General features: G+C 35.1%; 1 protein-coding gene across 1 annotated transcript; it reads left to right on the top strand.

Annotated features, from left to right (window-relative positions):
- Positions 1–8,823, top strand: LOC132171317 (disease resistance protein RUN1). Its single transcript, XM_088512583.1, is given in 6 exon segments — positions 1–524; positions 3,508–4,609; positions 5,273–5,548; positions 5,655–6,575; positions 6,723–7,169; positions 8,683–8,823. Coding segments are annotated over 6 exon segments (3,411 nt in total).
- Positions 8,824–20,435: the final 11,612 nt, after the last annotated feature.

The raw sequence follows: 20,435 nt of genomic DNA, 5'->3' as shown, positions 1-20,435 counted from the left end.
ATGGCTGCCGGAACATCAAGATCTCCCGAAGCCATTTTCTCTTCATCTTCTTCTCCCCATTCAAACTGGATCTACGATGTCTTCTTGTGCTTCAGAGGCGAGGACACACGCACAAACTTCACCGACCACCTCTACTTCGCTTTGAGAGATGCTGGAATCAAAATCTTCAAAGATGACAAGGAGCTCCGGAAAGGAGAAGATCTTGCATCCGAGTTGTTACTGACAATCCAAAGGTCCAGAATCTCTGTCATCGTTTTCTCAAGGAATTATGCAGCTTCGAGGTGGTGTCTAGAGGAGCTTGTAGCGATCATAGAGTGCCGACGAATTGTGACACAATTGGTTCTGCCTATATTCTATGATGTAGACCCCTCGGATGTAAGAAACCAAACAGGTAGTTTTGCAAAAGCATTCACAAAATATGAAGAGCATTACATGTTGGACATGGACAAAGTTCTCAAGTGGAGAAGAGCTCTGCGTGAAGCTGCTAATTTGTCAGGGTGGAATCTAAGAAAAACTACAGACGGGTAAGTTCGTATAGCAATAGTTTTATCTTACAACTACAATATTTTAGTACATTTATTACTAGCATCAAATTAAAATATATTTTCTATAAATACATATATTATAATATAAATATTTTTTTAAAAATAAAAATGACCATGATCAAAGTACAGTCATATATATTCAACGTTATAAGCAATGGAAGTAAGTTTTGGGGGCTGAACTTAGGACTCGCAATTTTTTACATGATCTACGAGCTTGACACAAAATTAAAGAGTTAGGGTTGAAGAGTTTGATCCGTTTAATTAAATGGGTCGAGTTATAATTGACTTATATAATCTTATATATACCCACACCTCGACACAACCCTAACCCAACATGTAACGTAATAACTAGCATTTTTTTAACATATTTCGCGAACCCAATATAAAATTAAAGGATTAGAGTTTAGGAGTTTCACCCTTTCATTAGATGGGTCAAGTTAAGATTAACATATATAGTATTATACTCGTATATTGACACGATTCGAACCTAATATACGAACACAAATTGCCACTCCTAATTGAACCACCTCAAAACTATTTGCCTATCCCTTTCTCATTTTTCACATATTTTCTTGTTTTTGTTTTATTTCAATCAATATTTTATAAATTTTGTATTGTTAAAAAAATAATATTAATAATATATATGAGGAATTAACCATATTGCTTGTACTTTGATCTTTTTTTACTTTTTTTTTTTTTTTTTTTTTCTTTCTAATTCCTTGTATTTTGATCTTGAATTTGAACAAATCTATCTTATCGACATAGATAGGACAATTCATGCATGTCCCACATAATATTCGCCCAGTCTGGGCGGCCCAGATATTTAAGATTTTGACAGTAGATATGGGCAAAACGTATAGGAAATATGGTCTCCAGAAGGTGTAATGAGTTCCGATCCACAGGAAAAATAAGGCATATTGATCATTAATAATCATTTCTATACTAATCTTTTCAAATGATCAATCCTGCAAGGGGACTGTTTTGTCCATATGTGAGTTATTTCTATGCTAAATTTGTATAAATATCTTAAACTTTTGGGGACTTAATTAAAACAATTATAAAGGGTTAAAACTGTAAAGCAAAAATTTATTAAGCCTCTTTCAAAATTTCAATGAAATGACATACTAAAGATTATACATCAGCATATTATTGAACATGTACTTTCTTCTTTTTTTTTTTTCTTTTTTTGAAGTGTACTTAATGACACAATCACATATAGATGAATTAATATAAAAAAAAAAAAAAAAAACCACTGGGTTTGGTTTAATTCGTATAGACTAAAACATGGTAAAATCTTTGTTCATGTTAGAGAAGTTTAAAATGAAAAGAAGTATAAATAGTCAAAAATAGCAAAAATAAAACTTAGATTCTAATTATTTAAGCATTAATAGAAAATTAGTAACAATCTCTAATATTGTTGGTGTCATAACTATTATATTTCATTACAAATAAAACTCATATATATATATGTGTGTGTGTGTGTCCTAATCATTTCAGAAAAATATAGAGCAAAATAAACAAAATCTTCTTTTTAAAAAAAAAAAAAAAATTGGTTATCATATTTCATTGCTTAATCAAAAGTCTTGCTCAGCAAGTACAGTGTCACACATACATGAAGGATACTCATCTCTCCAAACCTTGTTCTCATTTTGGGACAAAGCCAGTTTCGCTAGCTTGTGTGCAGCCATATTGGCCGTACGTCGAACGTGGTTTATCCGCCAATCAGGACATGAGTGAGAAGATATTTGGCATCGTTAAGAATTTGCCCGTACGTTCCCAAACATCTACCCTCTTTGCATAGTGCTTGGACCACCTCTAGGGCATCACCCTCAAGAATAATGTTGCGTAGCTCCAAGTTTATACTTAGTTCTACTGTTGTCCAAACTGCTAATGCCTCGCCCGTAGCTGGATCACTGATATATGGTCATGTCGTACACTGCATGGCTAGTACCTGTCCCGTGGAGTCTCTCGCGATAATCCCCAACCCTACCTTTTTGTTGTGTGGATTCACTGCTGCATGCTAGTTAGGTTTAATGCTACCTCTACATTGGGAATGCTAGGTGTTGGGCGTCTGCCATGCGTCCTCTGTTCTGTTTGATCAAATGCTGCAACTTGCTCTTGCGCAAGACGTAGCAAAACAGACGGGGGGTGAACTCACCCCAAACACGACTATTGTTCTTTCTCTTTTCTTTTTAATACAAAATAAAACAAATATTTTACTATGCAATCAAATAAATCTCTTTCAACACTTTCAAAAAATGCTAGAAAATTCGAGTAAATCACCAAAAAAAAAAAAAATCCAATAAAATAGAAGGAACAAACAATAACAAATAACATACTTCCATCATTTTTTGAGAAAAAGAAAATGAAGAAACCCCAATGGAACTGCGATATAGAAAATCTTACTTTGGCAGCTGCACTATAGGTTTGAAAAGATTGTTGTGTAGGAGAAAAATTATTTTATCAAAGAATTAAAAGAAAGAATAACTCCTTCCATGTCTTGTGTGAGATAATGAGCTTTTGAGTAATTGAATTTTGGGTTTGAATGATATTTCCTTACCATGCTTTTGTACTCCAATTTGTGAATGGATTTCTTCTTTCTAGTCTCCACTCATAGACATACCTTACATCGAGGGAATCACAAATTCTTGTACTATTGTATAATTATTTTGTGTTATTTATTGTGATTATGATCTATCCCACAATAGAAAGTTTACCAACTAATTAACCATGTGGTACTCACCTATTTGTTATAAATTCATGTACTTATAACATAATTATATGGTATAAAAGTTTAGTTTCTTCAAATTGTTCCCTAGTAGTATCATAAATGTTAATGAGTTAAGGATAACGGCCAAAACTAATGTGTTCTAATTTTTTATACATTTGTGTATATGAAACTTTTATTTCAATTTTCCCTTGTATAATTTGATCGTACCTAACTTCTTAAAATAATTTATAGGCATGAAGCCAAATTTATCAGGAAAATTGTTGAAGAGATTTTAAGAAAACTGAATAGCACACACTTGTTTATAGCACTCTACCCAGTTGGAGTAGATTCTTGTGTGCAAGACATGGCTTTTTGGTTAAATGTTGGAGCCGGCAATATTCGCATGGTAGGAATTTTGGGAATGGGCGGAATTGGAAAAACAACAATTGCTATAGCCATTTATAACCAATTTTTTCAAGGTTTTGAAGGTAAAAGTTTTCTTGCAAATGTTAGGGAAACTTCCAAGGAACCTAAGGGTCAGGTTCTTCTTCAAGAACAACTTCTTTCTGATATCTTGAAGACAAGTGAGATAAAGATAAATAGTGTTGATAGAGGAATAAGTATAATAAAAGAAAGACTTTGTAATAAAGCAGTGCTTGTGATACTTGATGATGTAGATCAGATGGAGCAATTGAATGCCTTAGTTAGAAGGCGTGACTGGTTTGGTTCGGGAAGTAGAATTATTATAACAACCAGAGATGAGCATTTGTTAAAGGAGCTAGAAGTGGATAGCGTATATATGGTTACACTAATGAATGATAATGAATCTCTTGAGCTCTTTAGTTGGCATGCCTTTCGGAATTCTTTTCCTACGGAAGATTACATTGACTTGTCAAGAAGTGTTGTCGCTTATTGTGGAGGATTGCCACTAGCTCTTGAAGTTTTGGGCTCATTTCTTTTCTCTAGGAGCATGCTAGAATGGAAAAGTGCATTAGATAAATTGAAAAGGATTTCTCATGAGCAAATTCAAAAAAAACTTAGAATAAGCTTCGATAGACTAAGTGACAATACCGAAAAGGATATATTCCTTGATATATCTTGTTTCTTCATCGGAATGGACAAAGACTATGTTGTAAAAATATTGGATGGCTGTGGGTTTTTTGCAAAGATTGGAATTAATGTCCTCATTCAACGGTGTCTTCTTAAAGTTAGTGGGACAAACGAGTTTGCGATGCATGATTTGCTTCGAGACATGGGAAGAGAAATTGTTCGTGAAAAACACCCTAATGAACCTGGAAAATGGAGTAGATTATGGAGGCATGAGGATGCATTTGATATATTGACAAAGAACGAGGTAATTATTAAGAACTTTTTTAATTAAAAAAAAAAAATTAAAGATAAAAATACATTTTGTTTTCTAATACATGTGCTAAATATTTGGGAAGCAAATTCATACTAATTCACTTTGATCACTTGTAATCCCTATGTTTCTTATATGAAAATAGGAACACTTGTTTTCTTTGCTAACATCATTCTACAATTATTGCATTTGCAAACATGATTACATTATATGAAGATGGGCAATATAAATGAAGTAGTTAACAAGAAAGCATCTTGGTTGGCTGAAATTGTTAAAACTACTCCTTATCCAAAAAGCCTAAGTTTATAAGAAACATAGAATTTAATTATTTTCATAATTCCACATATTGGGCTTCACTTATTGAAATGTTAGAATAGTAATTATTTAATTACTATTCTAACATTTCAATAAGTGAAGCCCAATATGTGGAATTATGAAGACAAGATTCAAACTCATGACTTTTGCTTTGATATCATGATAAATCATTAATTACTCCTAAAAGCTTGATAGCATGTTAAATTATCAATTGTCCTAAGTTTTTGAATAAGTGATGATTTAACACAAATATTGGTAAGGATCAAACATATGAGAAATATTGGAAAGTTTATTGTATGAGGTTTCAATCACTTGTCTCGTGCAAATTTTGTATTTTTATAGGGAACGAAATCAATTGAAGGGCTTACATTAGAATTGCCAAGTTTAAATAAGGTGTCTTTCAATTCAAGAGCATTTATAAAGATGCAAAGATTGAGATTACTCAAAGTTGATAATGTACGACTCACCGGAGACCACAAATATCTTTCAAAAGAATTAAGGTGGCTTTGTTGGCGTGGATTCCCTCTAAAGTTTATGCCAAACAACTTTTATCCGAGAAATCTAGTTGCGATTGACTTGCAATATAGCAATCTTAAAAGAGTTTGGAAAGTTCCCAAGGTACAATAATCAACGATCTTTTTTTCTTTTTTCTTTTGTTTTATGTTTTAGGCTCCAATATTGTGATTTCCTTCATTTTTTATTGTTTATTTTCTCATTTGTTTAGCAGTTACTTGAAAAGATGAAAATTCTAAATCTTAGTCACTCGCATCATCTAAGTCAGACCCCTGACTTTTCAAGACTCCCCAATCTTGAGCAATTAATTCTTGAAGATTGTACGAGTTTGTTTGAGGTTCACCACTCTATTGGAGATCTTAGTAATCTTGTTTTGGTGAATTTGAAAGATTGCAAATGCCTTAAAAGTCTACCGAGGAATTTTTATAAGTTGAAGTCTTTAGAAACTCTCATTCTTTCTGGGTGTTCTAAATTTGACAATTTGGCTGACAACTTGGGGGAAATGGAATCATTGAAAACTCTTCATGCAGACAGAACTGCAATAAGACGTGTGCCTTTTAGCATAGTGCAATTGAAGAACCTCAAGTATTTATCTCTATGTGGGTGTAAAGGATCACCGTCCAAGTCATTGCCTTCACTTTTTTGGTCTTGGATATCATTAAGGAAAAGTCCCAATCCAGTCAATCTATTGCCTATCACACTACAAGGCTTGAACTCACTAACACACTTATGTCTCAGGGAGTGTAATTTATCAGATGACGTAATTCCTACAGATCTTTGGAGTTTATGTTCTCTCCAAATTTTAGATTTAAGATGCAATAGTTTTGAAAGCCTACCATCAAGGCTAGGTGGTCTTTCAAACCTTCAAGATCTTAGATTGAACCATTGCAAAAAGCTTAAATCGATTCTAGATTTACCATCAAGTTTGATTTTTCTAGATGCAAGGAACTGCACAGCGCTGGATAGAATGCCAAATCTATCAAAGCTCTCAAATATGCTCGGTTTGCTCCTTGGTAACTGTCGCAAATTAGTTGAAATTCCAGGTCTAGATAAGAGGTCGAATCCTATTATATATTTTGACGCGGGAGGGTGCAGAAATCTGACATATACTTTTAAGAAAAGCTTGCTACAGGTACATGTTTCTTTTCTCTTAATTTAATTAAAATGGAAGTCGGGCTCGAACTAATATTCTCTCATATGATATTATGTTAAGTCAACACTTATTTGACCTTCTTTAATTAAAACTTCAACACACGTAATCTCTTTTCTTTTGTAACAGGGATGGGTTATGCATTGAATTGGTTGTGTGCTCAACATTTTCCTCCCTAGCAATCAAATTCCTGATTGGTTCACATATAAAGGTGAAGGAGCCTCACTACGTTTTGAAGTATGTACTATTGATGAAACATTGAAAGGGTTTGCTCTATGCATTGTCTATTCAACACGTGTTCAGGTGTTATCCTTTTATGGTACTAAGACTTTAGTTATCAACCATACCAAAAATACTATTAAGACCTTTGTGGCACCAAAAATTGTTGAGACAATCCCTCGTGGAGATCACCTATGGATATGTAATGTAATAACCAACGATTTTACAGACGGTGACGAAGCAGAGGTTGTTATAGATTGGGGACCAGACATTATTGTTAAGAAGATGGGGGTCATATGTCACGAGGATGCCACTGTTGTTATAGATGATGAGGATGCCAATAAAAATAAAGAGAACGTACGCTCCTCTAAGAGAAAAAGGGGATCTCCAAATAAAATTAATGATTCACTAATTAGGCCCAAAAAGATTATTACAGCGGTATCTGATTACTATAATGTTTTTTTTTTTATTGGCAAGATATCTAAGTTAGTTTCATTTTGAATAGTTCTAAAATATATGTAATCTCCTCTCACACGTATTGTATACTTTTATAAATATGGCATGCCCCCAAGTGAATGTCAATGCAAGTTTCCTCCTCTATGGTTTCTATATATGCTATCACTCTAAATTCTCTGTAGGCAAATAATCTTTGTAGCTACAAACCACAGAGAAATCAGTTCTTTACAGCATTCAAGTTTATTAGTTCACCATTTTTATATTATCAAAAGAGGTGATAAAGGATATTGAAAGGAAATTAAATAGGTTTTTGTGGAGTAGGAGTGAGTTTGGTTCAACCAAGGCAAAGCTTGCTTGGGATTTCATTAGTATGCTGAAAGATGAGGGTGGTTTGAGGTTAAATACTGTAAATTCTAGAGATGATGAATGGAAAATTAGAGGTGAAAAGGCGGGAGGTTATTAACCGCCCCCTAACTGCTAACCACTTTTAAAGGTGGTTAGGAAAAACCGCTAACCGCCTAGGCGGTTAGCAGTTTTAAGTTTTGAAAAAACTGTTAACTGTCTTTATGTATATTATATTTATATATAAAAATACATGAAACAACATAGTTTTTGTTTATATATATATATATATATATATTGGGCCTTATATACACATAGCCCCTAGGCTAACAAACAAAGTAACAATTCTTACAATTGGAATGGGCCTAACAATTCAACTAACTAATATTAGAATGGGCTTCACTACTAACTATTAGAACCAAACCTGTCCAGCCCACTAATCCAGACCAACCCACTAATTCTTGTCTAGTGTTGTTATAAGGGCTAGCGAATGGAATTGGAGTCCGACTATAATTTCAATGAGAATAACTTTTATAAGGAGGTGGTTACACCACCTCCTTTGTGCCAACCAATGAGCATTTGACAACTAGGAAAATCACACATTTTCAAATGAGATGAGAAGCACTAGATTAAAATCCATTCTCCCATCATTAAAAAAAAAAAAAAAAAAAAAAAAAAAAAAAAACCTCAAACCCATCGTTTTCTCTCTTTTTCTCTCTCTCTCCTCACTTCTCCGTACTCTCTCTTTCTCTCCCCCTCTCTCTCTCTGGTGGCAGCAGTGACCACCGCCAAGCCCAGCCCACAGCTGCCGTTGAAGATGCCGGAGTGCAGCCTAAAGCTGCCGGAGAAGACGCCGGAGCCCAGCCCAGAGTTGCTGGAGAAGATGCCGGAGCCCCTCTCTCTCTCCTTCTCACCAGCAAAGAAAAAAAAATCTGGTTTGGTTGAGGCAAAATTTTTGTTTTTGTAAAAGAAAAAAAAAAAAAAAAAAAAGCACCACAACAATCAGTATTAAGATCATGCAAGAAATTATAAGTTTCAGTTCATAAATTCGTTCTTTTGGATCTGGTTTTAGTGTCAAATAATCTGGGCTCTAGCGTCTAGTTTCCGGCGTCGGGCTGGGCTCCGACGTATTCTCCGGCAAAATCTAGGCTGGACGCCGGCGTCTTCAACGGCAAGACCTCTGCTACTGTCGGAGAAAGAGAGAGATGGATGAGAGGGAGAGATCAGAGAGAGAAAGGGAGTGAGAGAGCTCACCGCTGGAAAGAGAGAGAGAAAGAAAGAGAGGGAGGGAGAGGGAAAAATGAAGGTTTTTGTGATTTTGAGAGAAATAGTTTTTAATCAGGTGTTGTGCATCTTATTTTAGTTGGTGTAATAATCATAGTTGTCAAATGCTCATTGGTGGGCACAAAAGAGGTGGTTTACACTACCTCTTTATAGAAGTTATCCTCAATTTCAATGGGATCTTGGCACAAACCAAGGGTTTTGTGCTCACCATGCAGAAGCTGACGCATCAGCTTGGAACAAAAAATTACATGTTAACAAAACAGGATTCACCCTCTTTTATTTTTAAAAACAAAACCTTCCTAACACCATCTCAGCCTATTGCCCGCCACGCCAGACTTTGTTGCCGCCCTCTGCCCAGTAACTCTCTCCCTCTCTCTCAGGCGCTCTCTCTCTCTCTCTCTCTCAAGCTCTCTTTGTCTCTCATGTGAGCGTGTAGACCGATCGACCTTGCCATTCATCTCTCTCTCTCTCTCTCTATATATATATATATATATATATATATATATATCCTCAATGAAATTAATTAGTAATCATTTTTAACAAAAACTTATCTCCTTTAAGAGCTTATCACCAATAAGATCTCAACAAGAAAATCTTTAGTTTATAGGATCATGTTGAGTGCATGGACTAAATTATTATTTTGGCTTAACCCGAGGACGTTTGAATTATTTTTTTATACCAAAAAGAGAAATTTGTAGGGAAGAGAAAACTAGACTCTTACGCAATTAGTAGGGAACAGAGGAGCAACCTACTCTTACCTTTAGGATCGACTAGTATTCTTATGAAATAATTCATTCATCCAAAAAAAAAAAAAAAAACAAAAGAAGAAGGAAGGAACATAGAAGAAACATCATAGATCTGTCTTTATAGTTTTAGAGCAGAGCAATAACATAGGTCTGTCTTTACAGTATTCGAAGAAGAAACATAACACAATGTCTTTACTAAAATATCATAAACTAAAAATCACCCAAAGAAACATAACACAATGTCCCTTATTTGTATCTCCTCACGCACTTCATGCGATGTTCATTTATTTTCTCCATCGTCAGTGCGTGCAACTTTGCGCCACAGAGGCTGCATTTCCAAGGGTTTTCCGTTTTCCTTGTCATTCACTAAAGCTGATAAGGATAAATCATAACATGTTAGAAAAAAGTTAGTATTAGATTAAGGTTTTTAGAATCAATTAACATTTTTTTTTTTAAAAAAAAAAAAATCAATCGATGCACCCAGACATAAAAGTGCAGAAAAATACAAATTTGCCCACATCCACAATCACAACAAGAACTTATGCACCAAAGTCTGCATTGTTACAGAATTTCCAAGTGATTAGAAGACCAGCTTAGACAAATGGTTGTCAACCCTGTGGTCAATGGACTTCTACTTCAGTTTCTAAATCCTCACCAACTGGAGTTTCAACTCTGGAGAATAGTGAAGCATCAAGTTCAGTTTTAACTAGGGTAAAGTGTTCTCCTATTCAGTTTCAAGAGGAAGGAAATACGGAACAGGAACAAGAAACAGCACCCATTGTCCACAGCCAATAATCAAGAGATTGGGCCAAAAGAAATGTGGGGAGCAAGATGGAGGAGGAGTATCCTGAATACCGACCAAAAATTGAATTTACTTATTTTGAGCTCATACATGGATTTGCAAAAAAGAATTTCCTATCAGAAATGTTTGCTGAAATGCTGCAGAACATAGCCGCAAGAATCTCTGTTTAGTAGTTTATTATTAATTCATATTCGTAAATTAAAAAAATATGATACGCATATTTAGACATGTCTACTGTTTGGATATATGAATGTTTGCTGAAATGCTGCAGAATAAAAAAACATATGATGGAGTGTCTACTGTTTGGATATATTACGTCGATTTCTTAATGAAGATTTAGATCCAGGAAATATTATATTATAAAATCAAGAGATAAACCTTTTTGCCTTCTTTGCTCGCAAGTTGGAGTTGGGCTTCGGCTTCCATGGTTGCACTATGGAAGTCAAGGGTTTTGGTTTTCGTGAAAGTGAAGGGCTGAAATAAATTGGGGGAAAAGAAAAAGGGGTTATATATAGTCCTAATTTTTTTTTAAAAAAAGAAAAATTAGTCCTAATTTTTAAAAAACCTAAGAATCAAATTATTGAAAATAAAATAAAAAAGCTAAGGATTAATGTGTTCTTAAAATTAAAATGCAAAAAATTAGTTCCTAAATTACAAATTACTCTGTGTTATAAAAAATAATTTAGAGGTCTAAAATAATAATTTAGTCTATGCAGTCAAATTCTATAGAAACACTTAATAGATTCTGTTAGTGTATCACGTCATTCCAACAAAATAATGACACATGTCACTCTTAATAAAAATAAATAAATAAATATATTAAATATATAAATACATAAAAATAAAAATAAATAAATAAAATTTGCATAATTTGTAGTTCGACAATCATATTATGGAAGATAATTTGATCGTTTCTCCACAGCCATTTGAGGAGCTAATATCAACTACGCATCAAAGACTATGGAAATAACCAAAAATCTTTGCCAATAACCTTTCCTTTCTAATGAAACTAAAAACTAAAGTTTTGAATACACCTAACAAATTCTTATAGTTTATTTTGAAATCATCTTTCTTTATGAAAGCTCCTTAAAATCACATAAAATAGAAAATTAGACCATTCTAGAGATTCTTAGATGCCTAAGGTTAAAAATGGTTCTTACATTGAATTACCATAAAAATATAGGAAATTAAATTATAGGGTATCAGATACCGAATATGTAATGTGAAAGATTTTAGATGGAACTCGCATATCTGAATAAGTAATCAGATAATCAAAAATTTATTTGAGCAAATGAATTTTATATAGAATCTCTTATATTACCGGCCTAAATTACTATCAATTTGAACAATAATTAGCCTCAATCCTAATTTAACTTTCTTTATGTATCACAACCTAAAACCACCTAAACTGATGTAAACCCACAATCAGCATCAATGTCATTTAATATCGATGCAATGAATCCCAAACAACCCCTAATACAAGTTTTCTACTATTTGAATTCGTATTCACTTTTAAAAAGGCTACCTTTACAATTAAACTCATTTAGTTTTTTGTTTTTTGTTTTTTGTTTTTTTTTTTTTTTTGGGTTAATGGTTGATCTTTCATGAAAGGATTAATTTAAAATAAATTAGAATTAGAACAAAATACAATAATCCTTTGTAAAAGGATTGAAGAAAATCACATTGTTCATAATTCCAAACCCATCTCTGCCAAGTGGGCGACAAGTTTGGCAACAAATCTCTGACTTGCAGATGATTGAAGACAAGACAAGTCACAACAGGAGAACAGTTCAAGAGCATTAGCAAGTAGAAAGAGCAATGAATTGAACAATATATATATATATATATATATATATATATATATATATATAATATATTTTGCCATTCTTTGAACGATAAATTAAATACATAAATCTAACAATTATTTCAGCCATATTCAATTGTATATTTGTATATGAATATGTAGGAAGTTTATACCCAACCAATAATAATAATAATAAAAAACAAAAGCACTTGAAAAATAGTTAAGAGTTTAGTAACACCATGTAAATGGATTTTAATTAAATCATAACAGGACTACAACATTATCCAATTTAGTATTGAATCACAACTTACAATAGGACAAGGTAAAGACCTTGAAATGCTTTGATTTTCCAAGTCAAACACATAAAGAAGTCTATCATCCCACCTCGTATAGTAGATTGAATTTGGTTTAATTCCCAATTCTGCTGCCAAACAAGAAATGCCATGATGCCGAGATAGAAAAATAGTTCGTTCTCCAATACTCTTCAAGTTCATTGATGGAACCCAACAACAGAGAACAAAAATATGCTAGATATAATAGCTCCTTTCGGGTAGGAGAGACCACAAATACTCCAATTGGGGCTGGAGATAAACCACAAATAAGCTTTAGCTTAATAATTCTCAATGCCTTGTTCTTTACAAAGACCTCTTATTTATACTACTTAATAACCGACTACTGTAAGACTTACTTGTAAAACTAGTCCTAATTGTAGAAGTAAAACTATTACGTCTAGACTTAGGATTACTACTACAAAGTAAAGTAGAATTAGGACTCTAGCTACTGCACACCGACTTCCTGTATGTTGACACCTTGGGCTGCTATCTCCTCTTGCTTATCCACGTAACCCCTTGCTCCTTGCTTAGCTGTATCATTCTCTTGCTTATCCACGTAACCCCTTGCTCCTTGCTTAGCTGTATCATTCTCAAGAGCCAAGTATTTTGGGTTGGGCTGATGAGCCCTCTTGGTTCGACGTGGCAATGTTGAGCTACTATCATTCGCCCCCCCTTGAAGTGGAACCTTGTCCGCAAGGTTAACCAAAGGAAATTGTTGCTGCAGCTGCTCAACCTCCTCCCATGTTGCGTCTTCAGGTGCCAAATACTTCCATTGAACTAGTGCTTCCGTAACAAATTTAGCTCCTCGTTTAACCCACCTAAAATCCAAGAAGTGTAGCGGTTCGATGATTGGGTTGTTGTCTTCTGAAAATGGAGGCAAAATAGATGAAGCTATGTGAGAATCCCCAATCTTCCTCTTTAGGAGTGAGACATGAAAGACTGGATGCACTTTAGAATCATCTGGTAGGGCAAGTCTATAGGCCACGGCACCCACTTCTTCTAACACCTGAAATGGCCCAAAGTACTTACTAGCCAACTTTTGATAAGCACGTCTGAATAGGCTGCTTTGGCGATAGGGTTGCAACTTCAAATACACCCATTCACCAACCTGCAACTTGACCTCTCTGCGGTGGGCATCTGCATACTGTTTCATTCTATTATTGGCATGATATAGGTGTTGTTTGAGATTCCGTAACACTGCATCTCTAGTTTGTAAATTCTGATCAACTTCACTTACTAACGAAGATTCTCCCACATAATTAATCAATCGTGGCGGTGGCCGTCCGTAGAGAGCCTGAAATGGTGTAGTCCCGGTTGATTGGTGGTATGTGGTATTGTACCAATATTCTGCCCAGGCTAAGAATGACTTCCATTGTTTGGGATGTTGATTGGTGAAACACCGCAAGTATTGTTCAAGACAACGATTAATGACTTCCGTTTGGCCGTCAGTTTGCGGATGATATGCGGAACTAGTTTTTAATTCCGTCCCCTGCAACTTAAAAAATTCCCTCCAAAAAGAACTGATAAATATGGGATCACGATCACTTACAATGGATCTCGGTATCCCATGTAGCTTCATAACCCCAGTTACAAACACTTCTGCAACCGTTTTGGCAGAATATGGGTGGGCTAATGCAAAAAAATGAGCATACTTTGTCAAACGATCGACAACCACTAAGATTGAATTTTTTCCAGCAGACATGGGCAAGCCATCAATAAAATCAAGACTGATATCCTCCCATATCTGATTAGGAATTGGTAATGGCTGGAGAAGGCCCGAGGGTGATTTTGCTTCATATTTATTCCGCTGACAGATATCACAAGCAGCGACATAGTTTTGTACATCTTTCTTCATGGACTCCCAGTAAAAATTCTGGGTTAACCTCTTTAATGTTCGTAACACTCCCGAATGTCCGGCCATTTTTGAGTCGTGAAACTCTCGAAGTAGATGTTGTCTGAGAATTGATGTTGGGGAAATGACAAGTCGCCCTTTAAAATACATCAAACCTTCTTTTGCCATGTAATTAGCCATGCTCTCAGGTTGACTTGCGAGTTTCTGGTGCAATGCTACCAGGTATGAGTCACGTGTATTTGCCTCTTTTAAGTCATCCCATATGCTAAATTGAGGTGCTGAAATACCTTCACACATAGCATCGTGTAAGGTATGTAACATAGGGCTGTCAACCCTTCGCGATAATGCATCTGCTACCGCATTGGTCTTCCCTGGCCGATAAATAATCTCATATTCAAAGCCCACTAGTTTCGAGACCCACTTTTGCTGTTCCGGGGTAACAACACGTTGTTCTAATAGAAACTTCAAGCTTTTTTGATCCGTTAGAATCTGAAATCGTTGGCCCAATAAATATGATCGCCACAACTTGATTGCCTCTGTAATAGCTAACATTTCTTTAGAGTATACAGACCAATTCTTTTTGGATGGGCCAAGGGCTTTACTTAGGAACGCAATAGGACGTCCCTTTTGACCCAAAACTGCTCCAATTCCATAATCTGATGCATCCGTTTCTATAACAAAAATCTCAGAAAAATTAGGTAGAGCTAGAACTGGTGTTGTGATCATGGCTCGTTTCAGTTCTTCAAAAGCCTGTTCTGCCTTTGGGTTCCACAGAAAATTCCCCTTTTTAAGAAGGTTAGTTAAGGGTTCGGCTATGAGCCCATAATTTTGCACAAATTTGCGGTAATATCCAGTAAGACCCAAAAACCCTCGAAGCTCTGTGATGGTTTTTGGCTTGGGCCATGACTGCATTGCTTCTATCTTCCGATTATCCACCCGCACTCCTTCGTGAGAAATAATGTGACCCAAATAATCCACTTCTCGTGCTCCAAAAACACATTTAGAAGGCTTCACAAAGAACTTCCTTTCACTTAGAATTTGAAAGACTATTCTCAGGTGAAACAGATGTTCCTCCCACTTTCTGCTATAGACCAATATATCGTCAAAGAATACCAACAAGAATTTTCTCAAGTAAGGTCTAAATACCTCATTCATGGCAGCTTGAAATGTGGATGGGGCATTACATAACCCAAATGGCATCACTAAGTATTCATAATGACCGCTATGGGTTCGGAATGCTGTTTTATGGATGTCGTCGGGATGCACTCGAACTTGGTGATAGCCCGCACGCAGATCCAATTTAGTAAAATACATAGCCCCGTGCAACTCATCTAGCATGTCATCGACCGTGGGAATTGGGAACCGATCCTTAATGGTTACTGCATTCAACGCCCGATAGTCCGTACAAAAACGCCACGATCCATCTTTCTTTTTTACTAGCAAGATTGGCGAAGAAAACGGACTTGTGCTTGGACGAATAAGGCCTGTGTTTAGCATCTCTGCTACCTGCCGCTCAATTTCATTTTTTTGAAAGTGGGCATAGCGGTAAGGCCTCACGTTGACCGGCATTGCTCCCTCCTTCATGGGAATTCGATGGTCAAATTCTCTTGGTGGCGGCAACTCCTTTGATTCCTCCATTAAATGACCAAACTCCTTAAGCATGATTGTCAAGTCTGGAGGTCCCACGATTCTGGTGGCAGTTTGACCCTCCTTAGGACAAATAGCAAACAATGTTGCCCCAGCTTGTATTTCACGTTCTAGGACTTGCATGTTAACCTCTCGAGTAGGGACCGTTGAATAGGCAGCCAGAGTAAGTGAACGATTATTTATTTTGAATTCCATGGTCATATCCTTCCAGTTGCATACCACGGGCCCAAGCTTTTCAAGCCATTGGATGCCCAATACTATATCTAGTCCATGTAATGGTAAGGAAAATAATGTGGTAGAGAATTTAAAATCTTGTATTTTGATTGACACATTATCATACCTTTCCTTGCAGGCTAGTCGTTCCCCATTTGCCACCTTGACCATGAATTCTTCAATGGGTGTAACAGCTAGATGGAGGGCTTGAGCAAGCTTTTGATCCACAAAGTTGTGGGTTGACCCACTATCAATCAAAATAATCAACTCACGTTGACCCACCATGGCTTTCACTCGCATGGTCTTTGGCCCAGTACATCCTGAAATTGCATGGAGAGAGATTAATGGTCCCTCGTCAATTTTGAGCAACTCATCGCCTAGCTCTTCCTCATCGGCATCATGGTTTTCCAAAGCTGAATTTGGTATATATGCTTCAATAAAAAACGACTGTGGAACTTGACATCTATGGCCCGGAGTAAATTTTTCATTACAACTAAAGCAAAGTCCTTTCTCCCTTCTTTTTTGCATCTCTTCCCAAGAGAGTTTCTTGGATGTTGAGTTGAATCGTGAATTGGTGTTTGCCATAGAACTTGGATTTGTTGCCTTTGGTACATGTGAAGGTTTGGTAAAAGGAGCAGGTCGTGTCTCACCTTTTTGATGCTTTCTGTGTTTATTAATTGTGTCATCCTTCATACGGGCAAGCTCAAATGCATCACGAAGAGTTCGCGGTTTAAACATTCGAACTACATCCACAATCTCGTCCTTCAACCCTCCAAGAAAGGTTCCCACAAGAGCCTTCTGAGGCCATCCAACCACTCTGTTGGCTAATCTTTCAAAGTCACGTTGATATTCTCTCAACGTCCCATGTTGTTGAATTCTTGATAACGCCTCGTCATAATCCTCTATTTCGGTGGGACCGAAACGAATCATTATCTCCTTTTCGAACCCTTCCCATGTAATAGCAAGTTGTTCATCCCTATACACATTCTTCATCCATTGCCACCATTGGTTGGCTTCCCCTTCTAAGTGAAAGGCCGCCAATCTTACTCTTTGATCATCAGGTGTCCGTTGATAGTCAAAATACTGCGTCACCCGATCCAACCAAACCGTAGGATCATCTCCTGAATATCGAGGAAAATCCAACTTGGTTGGGCGCGGCATGTATGAATGGTTATCCCCACTCGTCACCTTGGGCCCACTAGAATGGCCAACATTCCCTTCTGGTGAGTGAGACGTTGAACCCTTCTCATTATTGTCCTTCAATGCCGATTGGGAGATTAATTCCTTAATCTCACGGAAAGATGCCTGGATTTGCGACTCCGTAGCCATCTTTTGCATTCCTTCCTTCAGCTCAAGAATATCAGCTTCTAGTTTCTCAATACGCTCCTTATTGGTCGACATAGCTCTGATACCAAGTTGATGGAACCCAACAACAGAGAACAAAAATATGCTAGATATAATAGCTCCTTTCGGGTAGGAGAGACCACAAATACTCCAATTGGGGCTGGAGATAAACCACAAATAAGCTTTAGCTTAATAATTCTCAATGCCTTGTTCTTTACAAAGACCTCTTATTTATACTACTTAATAACCGACTACTGTAAGACTTACTTGTAAAACTAGTCCTAATTGTAGAAGTAAAACTATTACGTCTAGACTTAGGATTACTACTACAAAGTAAAGTAGAATTAGGACTCTAGCTACTGCACACCGACTTCCTGTATGTTGACACCTTGGGCTGCTATCTCCTCTTGCTTATCCACGTAACCCCTTGCTCCTTGCTTAGCTGTATCATTCTCTTGCTTATCCACGTAACCCCTTGCTCCTTGCTTAGCTGTATCATTCTCAAGAGCCAAGTATTTTGGGTTGGGCTGATGAGCCCTCTTGGTTCGACGTGGCAATGTTGAGCTACTATCATTCATCCACCTCTTTTCAGAAAAATCCATTTGGGAAACAAGAAATTCATAGACCTTCTCATAATTCATTCCAAAACACATCTTGCGAACCATAAATTGTTCGCCACAACTATCAACAAGAAATTCTTTATGGCCAAAGTGGTTCCAATGTTATCAATTCTATAAATTACAAGCTGATCAGGGGTAAGACTAAAAAGAGAATGTGTATGTTTAGGTTGTGTGTTTGCTTCTGCTGCTTCCATTACGTATTTTAATTAGCTATAAACCAATCCAAAACACAAGTTAGACTCATATTGAAAACAAATAATTAATACACAGAACAAGAATAAAGCCAAATTACAGTACATCTGTATGAATGATACAGATTTAAAAGCAAGCATTATCTAGTATAGGATAGGGATGTCAGAGACTAGGATATTAGATTATATTCCTTCAACCTCTTCCTAATTACTTCTCTTGCGGCACAATTATACAAAAAAAATTATTTGAAGGGTAAAGTCCACATACCCCCCTTAAACTACCACTCAATTGACAATGTCCCCCCTAAACTTTCAATTGTGACAATGTCCCTCCCAAAGTACCAAAACATTGTCAATGTCCCCCCCAAGACTAGCTATAGGACAAAAATGCCCCTATAGATTTCTCAATAATACAAAAATACTCCTATAAAGTCAAAAAAAAAATTGATTTTTTAAAAAACAAAAAATTTTAATTGAAAGATAATATTTAAAAAAAAAAAAAAATTTTAAACAAAATTTTTTATTTTTTTTTTAAACGGAAATTTTTATTCTTAAAAAAAAAACTAATTTTTTTATTTAGTTTTAAAAAACAAAAAATTTCATTTTATTAAACGTAAATTTCTATTTAAATAAAATTATAAAATAAAAATTAAAAAAAAAAAAAAAAAAAACGAAAATTTTCAATTTTTATAAATAAAAAAAAATCGAAATTTTTTTCTTATAAAATTGATTTAAAAAAAAAAAAAAAAAAAAAATTGGCCATCGTTTGGATTTTTTTTTTCTTTTCTTTTTTGTTAGTTTTAGGTTTTTTCTAGAAGTTTTAGTTTTTTTTTTTTTTTTTTTTTTTTTTTTTTTTTTTAAATTTTACTAAGGGTAATTTTGTCATTGGGGGGAACATTGACAATTTTTGGTAGTTTGGGGGGGGGACATTGTCACAATTGAAAGTTTGGGGGGGACATTGTCAATTGAGTGGTAGTTTGAGGGGGTTAAGTGGACTTTCCCCTTATTTGAATTTTGACCACAAAATATATTGAAAAGAAATTGCGCACATTATTGATATGAAAAATATATGGACATCCAAACTACTACTAAAGTAGTACAAATTTTTGATAAAACTGACACACTTGTTATTTACTTCTATCTGTGGACTGTCTATGGTATTTTATATTATAATTACTAGCATATAATCCGCATCATTGTGCGGGTTTTTTTTTTTTTTTTTTTTTTTTTTTTTTTTTATTTATAATTTAAAGTCAAAGAATTTTTCGAGGAAACATCTTGAGAAATTTTAATAAAGAAACAGAAACAGAAAAAAAAAAAAATAATAATAGTAATAATAATAATAATACTAAAGAAACTCCATCTTCTTCATCCTAGCCGGCAGTGTTTAAGATAAACAATTGTTCTGTTTTTAATGATTTTTCAAGTTATCACCATTAGACAACCAATGAACAATTACTATATTAGGAATTATGAAACCGTACGCTAGATGACAATCAAGTGATCAACGGCCACGATTCTTTCTACAACTTTAGTTTGAATTGCAATTTTTGTTGTCATTGTATATAAATGTCAATTTTCAAAGTAGAAATTTTTTTTTATATATATTTTAAGACTTATTTGTATTTCTCATTTAATCATGTGATATAATGGATGATAATTTTTTATATGACTTGTGAACTTGATACAAATTCAATATAAAATTAAAGGGTTACAGTTGAGGGGTTTGAGCTGTTTAATTAAATGGTCGATTTGGATTAACATTTATAGTCTTATTTGAAAATGGCAAATTCAAACCAAAATCACGATTTCGCATAACAAATATTTGATAAAAAATATATTTTTTAATATGTTTTAATAAACACCTTTGCCACTTTAAAAGTAATGATTTTAAAACGCAACTTTTAAAATCATACTTATTAAACTTGTAATTCCAAATAGACCCTTAGTTAATAAAGAAAACACGATTTCGTTTGTTAATATCTTTAAG

Source organism: Corylus avellana, chromosome 2 (assembly GCF_965113065.1).
Source record: "Corylus avellana chromosome 2, dhCorAvel1.hap1.2, whole genome shotgun sequence".
Lineage (NCBI taxonomy): Eukaryota > Viridiplantae > Streptophyta > Magnoliopsida > Fagales > Betulaceae > Corylus > Corylus avellana.
This window is presented reverse-complemented; position numbering and strand designations above follow the sequence as displayed.